The sequence below is a fragment of the Sus scrofa genome, chromosome 12 (genome assembly GCF_054392235.1).
Source record: "Sus scrofa isolate SSC_HxYL_T2T_F1_AM1 chromosome 12, Sscrofa_HxYL_maternal_Yorkshire_Landrace_v2.0, whole genome shotgun sequence".
Taxonomy (NCBI): Eukaryota; Metazoa; Chordata; class Mammalia; order Artiodactyla; family Suidae; genus Sus; species Sus scrofa.
Window position 1 is genome coordinate 58,601,830 of NC_139394.1, and position 9,197 is coordinate 58,611,026.

The window sequence follows — 9,197 nt, forward strand, 5'->3', positions numbered from 1 at the left end:
CGAGAGCCCGGATAGCTCAGTCGGTAGAGCATCAGACTTTTAATCTGAGGGTCCAGGGTTCAAGTCCCTGTTCGGGCGTAACTGTTTTTCTGTTTTCCTCCGTTTTTCTTCCTCGCTGGTAGTTGATGTCATCTTTAGATTTATTTTGAATACAGCAAATATTTGTATTCCTTTGAACAGAATGAAAGAGTAAAGCAAATTTATAACTTGGATTTAAAAGGAAGTAGTATTAACTGCGTCAGGGCTTTATTCAAAAGGTGGAACGAATGACAGTGGGGAGAAAGTAGAGATGTTTTCAAGCAGGACATATGCAAGCCATACACGCGAATGTTCTAGTAGCCACATTAAAAAGAGTACTAAGAAATAGGTTAATTTAATATTTTTGAAATTAATTTGAATAACGTTTTATTTAACCCAGTATATCCTAAATCTTATGTTATCATGTAATCAGTATTTTTAAGTTATTAATGAAATTTTAGCCATTGTTTTTGTACTGTCATCAGGTTACGGTGTGTATTTTATACTTATAGCACATTCAAATACATATTTCAGGTACTGGATAGCAGTAGCCACGCTATCCAATAACTGCTTTTGTTTTACCCTCTGTGAATGGCGAAGTAGGTAATCGTGCAGAATAGGAAATTCAGTTTTATATATATAGAGTCTTAGAAAGACATTTTGGAAAGGGGGTTCCATGGTGTAATGGTTAGCACTCTGGACTCTGAATCCAGCGATCCGAGTTCAAATCTCGGTGGAACCTTAGGTTTTTTTTTTTCGGTCTTAATTTACTATCTATATATTCTATCATATTATTCATTAGTTACATATATGATGTTCTCTTATGTTCTAAGAGGATCTGGAAAGAAAAACTAGGATGTTATCGTTTGAGCTTTTCAGACTAGATAATTCGAGCTCCTAGCACATCGTCAGGGGAACATACAGTAAGTCAAATACATAGCGCGTTGCTTTGACAGTTAAGAGTGTTATAGGATGACTTGTTAAAGTGCAGATCGGATATGAAGATAGGTTACTCTGCAAGTTTCCATCAGGGCTTGGTTTGGAGCTGGGATACAGACTTAGCCTCAGTCCAGGTTTGAGAGAGAGAAGACGGTGAGACCACTGTCAGGAGTTATCATAAAACTAAGGAATATCCCACAAGGAGTTTTGTGAATTCGAGAGTGCGGAGACTGGAGACTGTTGAGAAAAACTCTGGTCTGGCAGCGGTGGGATTCGAACCCACGCCTCCGAAGAGACTGGAGCCTAAATCCAGCGCCTTAGACCGCTCGGCCACGCTACCTGCGTGGAAGCAGTTTCTCCCCACAGCCTTCCTAAGAGACTAGCAGGGAGCAGTAGTATTGCAGATGATTGTGTTAAATAGGGTGGTCTTCCTTGGGAACTATCGAGATCCCACCGGAAAACAAAGCAATGAATGTCAAAGCACATAGACCAGAGGAAACAGAGACACGCAGACATTTCCAACACAACAAGTTTATTTTTACGGATGGGGCCACATCTGGGAGTGGGGTGCGCCTGACCTGGAAGCATCCCTCAAGCGGGCACCTGGATCTCTGTATTTGCTGGCTCATAGTCAGTTGCTCTCTCTTTGTTTCTTCCACCCCTGCGCCCCCACACTCCCACCTGGCTCGCGTGCTTAGGGCACGCTACCTCTTTCAAGCAGGACTCCGCGAGGTCCAAACCACGCGCTCCTGCCAAGCCACGCCCAATTCCCTCGCAACCCTCCCCCACCCCCGCCCCTTTTCCATTCTAGTACCCGTAAGCCGACGGATGCCGCCGCCCGCCAGGTGGCTCTGTGGCGCAATGGATAGCGCATTGGACTTCTAGTGACGAAAGAGCGATTCAAAGGTTGTGGGTTCGAATCCCACCAGAGTCGGTTTTATTTTCATTTATTCATTTTTTTTTTTTTTCCCCTCCTTTCTATATCTGGCTTTTGCTTAGAGGCTCCTATCCCTTCTCTCCCTACCCTATCTCAAGTGTTTGCCATCCGGCTTCAGTCCAACCTCAGCCTCCGCTCTGCTCTTTACTTACCTGTGTGCCCCGCGGCTTGGGCCAAGGAGAGCAGGACTGGGGGTTGGGAGACAGAAGCGGAAGGAAAGTGGGCGTGGACGCCGAGATAAAGGCAGGCCCCTGGCTAGGGGACACACGGGGATTGAATAACCACTTTATTCCATGCACTAGGGACTCGGGAGGGGACTGGGGCTGGGCCGGGGGCAGAGGGTACAATCCTAGACGCAAGGAGGGCAGGGAGAAGGGACAGGAACCAGGGAAATATATATTTATATAGATACTCTAATATAGACCACATCTCACCCGCGCGCTACGCCCGCGCGCCCCGCCGCCCTCCCCAACACCTCCTCGCCCCGACGCCCGGGTCCCTCTGCTGCCCTCGGGCTGGAGTCTCTACCCCACCCCCCAGCCCCCGCCCCCACCCCACCCCTCAAAGCTCAGGGCCAAGGTCTCCAGAAAGCGGGCGGCGGGGGCGGCGGGGCCTTGGGCGCCCCCTCTTGTCTGTGAGGCGGCGGCGGCGGCGGCAGCAGTCCGGTGAGGGGGGCCGGCGCGCCGGAATCCCCGGCGCGGGGGGAGCAGGGGGCCGGGGACCATGCGCAGCGCGGGCTAGGGGGGCCCTTGTGCACTGGCGGGCGCTGGTGCAGCGCCGGGCCAGGCGCTGGGGCGGCGGGGTCCAGCGGTGGGCGCGGCGCCTGGGGCCTTGGATCTACCGGTTCGGGCCGGGGCGGCTTGGGGCGCAGGTATCCGTGCAGCGCGGAGAAGAGCTGGGCGCGGGCGGCCGGGCTGGCGTCGTGCGCGAAGGCCGCCAGGCGAAGCAGGCACTCGCGGAAGCCGGACAAGTAGCAGCTGGCGAGCGCCTCGGCGTCCTGGGCGGGGGACCGGGGAACCCCTGGAGCCGCGGCAGCGGTTGCGACCGGCGGGAGGGCGGGCGGGCAGGGCAGGGGTCCCAGCAGGGGTGAGGGAAGGGGCGGGGCGCAGAGATACCGAGGCCGGACAGGCGCACAGAGACAGGAAGCCAGATGGACCGACAGAGGGAGAAAATGAGGGAGACACAGAGACAGACACGCGCGGGTGTTATTATTAACCTCGCCTCGTAGTAGAGCCTGCCACTCCCCGAGCCCACCGTCCACCGGCCCTCCTACCCCGGCCCGGGCCCGGGTGAATCCCCCCTCCCTCCCTCCCTCTGCTGCCCCACCCCCGCGCTGTACCGGGGGGCTCCACCCGGCTTCGCTCCCTCAAGTAGCCCACGGCGAACTCCAGTATCTCTGCTTTCTCCAGCTTCGGGTTCCGGAGGTTCTACAGACGGGAGGGGAGGGCGCAGAGACAGAAAGGGGTGGGGAGAGAGGGGGAAAGTGGCAGGGGGAAGAAGGGAGGGGGGATGCAGGAGCTGGGGGTGCCCCCGGATCGCGTTTGCGCGCCGACCACGGAGTGCGCTTCTTAGAGGTGACCAAGAATGGGCCTGGCCCGCCCAGAGACGAAACTGTCCAACCCGAGGGGATGAAAGCAACCCTTAGTGTAAGGAGGGGATTTGAACAGTAAGCCTGGGGGGTGAAATTATCCACCCTGCTGGTTATCTCCGGGAGTGTGGTGGAGGAGGAGGGAGGATTTACAGACCCAAAGGTTGAAACTGACGGACCCAGGGAGTGAAATTTACAGAGCCCGGTGTGAAACTTACAGACCCGAGGGGTGGCGAAGAAGATCGCGTTCTGAGAGCGAGAGGGGCTCTGGGATGGGATTCCAAGGGTCAGGATGCCTTGGGGCCAGGGTCGCCAAAGCAGCATATGTCCCCACCCAAGTGGGAAGCCCTGAGACGCGAGCACGGGATGCTGGGGGGGGGGGGGGTCCGGTGATGGAGGAAGAACTGACCTGGTCTCGGGTCCGCTCCAGCAGCAGCAGCCTCAGTTCCTCCAGGCTGCGGTTGATGCGGTCCCGGCGCCGCTTCTCCACAAGCGGCTTCAGCATCTGCGACCAGCAGGAAAGGGAGAGCCGGCCGACCCGACCGAGACTCAGCGCGGCCGCGGGGGCGTCGGGATCCCGCCGCTGGGATAATCCGGCCTCCACCCCTTCCCCAAGACCCCAGAGAGCCTAGGGCCGGGCCCATTCGACCCCACTCCACTCCCCCTCCCATCGCCCCTAGAGTCAATTTCTGTAGCTCGCCTCCTCTCTCTCCCGGGTCTTCTGCATTCTCCTCTCTCAGTCTTGTCCTCCCTCCTCCCCTCTCTGTGTCTCTCCTCTTTTCTCTCTACGTCTCCGTCTCGTGCAGTCTTTCTCTGTCTCAGTGGAGAACTTTGGGGGCCCTCTTTGCGCCCAGACACGTGGGCCGCAAGGTGCCGGGCTGAGGTGGCGGCCCTAAGTGTAGAAAGTGAGATACCCAGCGCGACCGCGCCTCCTCTTCTCCCTCTAACCCGTCTATGCTGTCACACTTCACCACTGCTTCGAAAATCTTCCACCCGGGCTCGGGCCTCTGGAATCAGTGCCCTCCAGAACTTCTCTTACGAGGCTGCATTGGGCCAGGTCCGGACAGCCCGCTGGAGCAAGCGCCTATCCTCTTCGCTTTTTGTTTCCACCCTCCTCCCTTTGCTCTTGGCTCCTCTGGTTTGTTTCACTCAAACTCTGCCCCCCCTCCTCCCTCGCCCTCCAGGCCCCAGGGTGCCAGCTGCCGTTATCCACACCCCAGATCTCCGCTGCTGCCGCCCACCCAGTTCCAGCTCTGACCCTGACCCCTTCTCCATACTCTGCAGCTCCTGGCTCCTCGGGTCCGTCGCGCCCCTCTCCCCCTTCCGGCCCTGCGTCTCCAGCCTCTTCCCTGACCCTCGGTCTCAGGGACGCGTCCCCTGACCCGCCCGGGGATCTCTGCTCCCTCCCCTCCCGCCTCTCACCTTGGGGCCCTCCCTGTTCTCCGCTCGATCCCGGGTGACCATCGCTCCTCCGGACCCTTGTGTAGACCGAGCCCCTGCTCGCCTTGCGCCTTATATCCCGCAGGCTCCCAAGTAGGGGCGGCGGGGGGGGGGTGTTAGTTAGGACCCGGACCCGCCCCTTCACCACCCAGATCTCGCCGGACTCGCCCCGGGCACGAGGCGCCCGGAAAGGGGAGGAGCGCAAGGGGGAGGGGGAGGAGTGGAACCGGCCTGCGAGTGTGGGAAATGAGGGGCAGGGGCAGCGCCGGCTGGGTCAAGGACCATAAAGCTGTATAAGGAGGCGGGACCCAGCTGAAGGCAGGAGGTTACTGGGGGAGGAGGGAGCTTGAGGTGTCTGGGACATAACTCAGGAGTGAGCTGCACAGTTCCCCTCCCCTTCACTATCTCAGCTTTCTGGGGGGCTCCCTGTACCTCCACTAACCCTGAAATTAAAGTTAGCACCCCTCAGCCTCTAGGCTGGATCCTGTACATCTTTCCCCAAAATTCACCTCCTCCTTGGGATAGTGGCCACCTCAGTGTGCTGGCTGGATCCCTCTAACTCAACTGGGACTTTGGAGGTAGAAGAGAAGCTGTTCTGTCTAAGTCACTTCTATTCAACTTGCCCAACATCTGCGCTCTTTGTGCCCACTGGGTCCTGGTCTTGGCTGCACGGTTCATACTGGGATATGGACCTGAGGCCCAGCTTATCCCTGCAGGATAGTGGAAAAGGCAATGTGTTATCAAGCAGCTATTTTAAAAGCACAGTGAATAGGTCCTCAGAGAAAGGGTCATCCTGAGAAATGGCTGGACTGGGCTGGAGGTGGCTGCGGGAGAGCCTCCAGGGATTTCAAGCACAGTTCGGAGGCGGAGAGATCTTTCCAGATAGAAATATTTGCTTCAAAAGTAATTACAGGAGATTCAGGCGTATGGCTGCCAGGACACCTGACACAAGTGTGCTCTGGTTGCTTGCTCCTGGAGACCCCACGTGATTACAGGGGAGCAAGGAGCAGACAGTTTTCTTAAAAAGACAAGAAAGGAAACCCAAAAAAAGGAATCAACACCCACCTCATACTAAGAGCATGACCCTCAGCAAAATGATGCGTGCACATCTTGGAAACTTCAGGACAAAGTGCTTGAGAAGATAAAACCGATGATTAAATGGGACAACAAGAATTCCAGGGACAAGGACACAGTAAGACAGGGTTGTAGATAGCTTCAGAGTCAGGGATGGATGGGGTTCAGTGCCCGACCACAGCTTGTTTTTTCACGGAGCCTGCCTTGCCAAAATCCCAGCCGGATGGACCCAGACCTTGGGGAGGGCGCTCCCATTTGGAACCAGGGAGCCCAGCACATCACACCTCCCCCTACCTGAGCCAAATGGAAGCGCAGATGTGTGGCCCCAGAAGTCCCCCGCTGCCCCCCTCCTTGGGAACCTGGGCTCGGGCTGAGTTTTTCTCACCTGCACGCGAGGCTCGGGGGCCCGGGCAGTTCGCACCCGGGTGTGGGGCCGCCCCTGGCCATATGGGGTGACTTTATGGCCGAGTGACCGGATCCAGGCGGGAAGAAGGATGGCCTGGGCTCCACCCACGTCAACTATCGGAGAGTCTTTGCTGAATCCCTGACTACACCGTTTTCCGGGCCAAGGTCGGCTCAACTCCATGTGAGCTGAGATAGGATCTGATGAAAACACCACACCGCCTGCATTGGTGGTTCAGTGGTAGAATTCTCGCCTGCCACGCGGGAGGCCCGGGTTCGATTCCCGGCCAATGCAGAGTTTCTCTTTTCTCCTTTTTCTTCGTCTGTCCTCCCCAAGGTGGTTCTCCTGATGTACCTGAGAAGCATCTTTGTTTAAGGTTTCTACCAAATATTAATCCTGTTTAAGTTTTCTACCAAATATTAAATTAATCCTTAAGGTTTTTACTCTATGGCAGTTTGAGGCCCCGAATCGAGACCCTGTTTCTGAACGTGTTCACACTCCCATCCTCCCGGCCTAGGGGTCCGGCTGTCCACACCCCTCCCTCCGCCCCTCGCCCGCACCTCCGCAGGCGTGACCCTGAGAAAGGACCTGGCGCCGGGATCCCTGCCCCGGGGGTCCACTCAGCTCCCTGCGGGGGAGGGGCGAGGTTCGCCCACCCCGCAAACTCTAAGGCCCTCGCTCTTCTTTCCTTTTCTCTTCCTCGCTCTCTCTTACTTCCAGTTTTCTGAAAGCCGCTTTCTTTTTCTAAGTCCACGGTCTCAGCTTTTGTCCCGCCACCTACGTCTCCGCGTTCCTTTCGGCGTCTGTCTCTGTATCTTTCATATTCTTTCCAGGTGTCTTAGCAAAGTCTGCTGCTGGTCTGTCGGGGTCTTCAGTGGCTTCTGCATCTCCGGCCTCTGCGTGTCTCTCTCAGTCCGCGTCTCGGTCTCTGGGATCTTTTCCCTGGGACTCTGTCGCCTCCTGGCCCTCTGCGCTCCCACGCTCCGGCCACCCCCTGGGAAGCTCGCTCACACCTCCAGGTTCCTGCCACCTCCCGCCCGCCCCTTCCCCGCTGCTTTGATCCCGCACGCGTCGGGGCGGCGGGTGGCCGGGCTCCCGCCAGCTGCCGCGGCCACTTGTGAGCAGAGGAGGGGCGGCCCGGGCTCCAGGGCTCGCGGCCCCGGTTTTCCGCGATCTTCCGGGCGGCTCCACCTCCCTCCGCGCCCCTCCTTCGGGCACAGTCTCCGGCTGCTGCGAGCCCGCGTCTCTCGGTCGCTGAGTCTAGATCTGGGTGTCTCGGTCCCTCTCTCTGGAACTTACCTCGGGTCTGTGTCTCGGGATCCCGTCTCCTGTCTCTTCCAGCTTCATCTGGGCTTCATCTTCCTGCTTCATTTGCGCAAGGCTCGAGGTCTTTCGTTTTCGTCTGGGGACTGTGTCAGCCCCTGGGAAGGCTCACTTCTCAACTCTAAGCCAAGCAGTGGCCCCAGAAGGAAACCCTACAGCGGTCTGGGCATCTGAACGTGCGCGCAGCCGCTGTCAGTGGAGGGCCTCTTGTGCACCAAATGTTGATAGGCATTGAGGGTACCTTGGATCTGGGCTCTCCTGACACATTATAGTGGGGGAGGGGAGACAGACAATGAGAAAGCAGAAAGTAACATCAGGCTGTTGTAAGGGTCGGGATGGAGGACAAAGGTCACGACAGTGAAGGACTAGTTGACTCTGGGCGATCAGGTAATGGGGAAGAAGCTTTGTGTTCTGTGACAAGTTAATCACTACAGGGAAGGTTGCCCTGCAGCTTAAATTACACATAACGACCCACCTCTGGGACCCCTGCCTCCCAGGTAATGTGCATTAAGCTAAAATAACTTCGTTTGGCTCCCAGGAAACCTCCTCACCAGGCTCACCTGTGAATAACCACAGGCAGAAAGAAACGAATACATCCTCTCTAGAGGGGAGCCCAGAAGCGTTGTCTTTCCTCCTGCCCCTTTTAGTACAAAAGAAATCTGAATTCTAACTCAGGCAAGATGGTTCTTTGGACACAGCTGTCCTCTCCGTCTGCCGGCCTTCTGAGTGAAGTTACTCCTCGCCCCAGCATTTCCTCTCTAAGTTTATTGCTTGTCCCAGCCACCCCTGTGAGCTCGGACGGGGTAGCAAATTTTGGCGAGCCAACCAGGAGCCTTGCTGCTCCTGGCCAAGCAGCCCTGGTTGGGGCATTTTCGAGTAAGGCCCGAGCAGCTGCCAAAAACCACTTAACCTGAGGATCTGCCCTTAAAAGTTCCTGGAAGCAGCACCAGAGACCCTAGCACTTGGCAGCTGGAGCAAAGAATCGACATTTGGGAGGCCACGGGCTCCACACAGTAGGGTAAGTCACTTCCAGCTGCACAAGCTGGAAACTTTATTTCCTCTCCATTTGGGGCTTTTTCTCTGGAATAAGCCAATTTGTTTTGTGTTTGAGTGGGGTACCCAGGTGGACAGGGGAAAGAGTTATTGGACGTTCACCTGATTTGTGAACCGGTTCATTTGTTTCTTTGGATGCTCGCTTTATGTGTGTAGCTTAGTGTTTTGTTTTGTTCATCTGGAATTTTTGTCTTTAATGTTTATCCTAAAATGTCTTCTGAGTTTCTGAGAGTCTTCCGATCATTTTGGATAAGTGATCTGATTACAGCCGTGAAACCAGGGGTGGGAAGATATTTTATTGAAACAACGTCTGGCCACTGTAGCTGTCAGGATCTCCACCAGGGGTTTAGGCAGGGTTATCTTGGAACCCTGTGTATCGTGTACTGTCACCCTTGCTTTGTTAATTACATCATTTGTGGTCT

General features: G+C 56.1%; 1 protein-coding gene and 5 non-coding genes across 8 annotated transcripts; 4 read left to right on the forward strand and 2 right to left on the reverse strand.

Moving 5' to 3' along the window:
• Positions 1 to 5: 5 nt before the first annotated feature.
• TRNAK-UUU (transfer RNA lysine (anticodon UUU)) lies at positions 6 to 78 on the forward strand. The gene has a single exon. It is a non-coding gene; the product is annotated as a tRNA-Lys (tRNA).
• Positions 79 to 688: 610 nt separating this feature from the next.
• On the forward strand, positions 689 to 760 carry TRNAQ-CUG (transfer RNA glutamine (anticodon CUG)). The gene has a single exon. It is a non-coding gene; the product is annotated as a tRNA-Gln (tRNA).
• Positions 761 to 1,215: 455 nt separating this feature from the next.
• On the reverse strand, positions 1,216 to 1,297 carry TRNAL-UAG (transfer RNA leucine (anticodon UAG)). The gene has a single exon. It is a non-coding gene; the product is annotated as a tRNA-Leu (tRNA).
• Positions 1,298 to 1,804: 507 nt separating this feature from the next.
• Positions 1,805 to 1,891, forward strand: TRNAR-UCU (transfer RNA arginine (anticodon UCU)). The gene is given in 2 exon segments: positions 1,805 to 1,841; positions 1,856 to 1,891. It is a non-coding gene; the product is annotated as a tRNA-Arg (tRNA).
• Positions 1,892 to 2,162: 271 nt separating this feature from the next.
• HES7 (hes family bHLH transcription factor 7) lies at positions 2,163 to 6,453 on the reverse strand. Of its 3 annotated transcripts, XM_084986068.1 has the most exons (5): positions 6,382 to 6,453; positions 5,988 to 6,054; positions 3,892 to 3,987; positions 3,234 to 3,321; positions 2,163 to 2,914 (listed from the first exon to the last, which is right to left on the reverse strand). In XM_084986068.1, exons 3-5 carry the CDS (start codon positions 3,985 to 3,987, stop codon positions 2,463 to 2,465), a joined length of 636 nt encoding a protein of 211 aa, XP_084842194.1. In that variant the 5' UTR covers positions 5,988 to 6,054; positions 6,382 to 6,453; the 3' UTR covers positions 2,163 to 2,462. The 3 variants fall into 3 exon arrangements, with proteins under 3 accessions (XP_084842194.1, XP_084842193.1, XP_084842192.1); XM_084986067.1 differs by lacking the exon at positions 6,382 to 6,453 and having other exon boundaries at positions 5,432 to 6,373; XM_084986066.1 differs by lacking the exons at positions 5,988 to 6,054; positions 6,382 to 6,453 and adding an exon at positions 4,905 to 4,969.
• A 169-nt stretch (positions 6,454 to 6,622) lies between these two features.
• TRNAG-GCC (transfer RNA glycine (anticodon GCC)) lies at positions 6,623 to 6,693 on the forward strand. The gene has a single exon. It is a non-coding gene; the product is annotated as a tRNA-Gly (tRNA).
• The last annotated feature ends 2,504 nt before the right edge of the window (positions 6,694 to 9,197 follow it).

What these genes read in the sequence shown, in the direction of transcription:
- HES7 (XM_084986066.1), bottom strand. Translation starts at nt 4,946, where the DNA reads ATGGTCACCCGGGATCGAGCGGAGAACAGGGAGGGCCCCAAG. An exon ending in AGAACAGGGAGGGCCCCAAG is followed by an intron (nt 3,988 to 4,904) that starts GTGAGAGGCGGG and finishes TGCTGGTCGCAG; the next exon opens with ATGCTGAAGCCGCTTGTGGA. An exon ending in TGGAGCGGACCCGAGACCAG is followed by an intron (nt 3,322 to 3,891) that starts GTCAGTTCTTCC and finishes TCCCGTCTGTAG; the next exon opens with AACCTCCGGAACCCGAAGCT.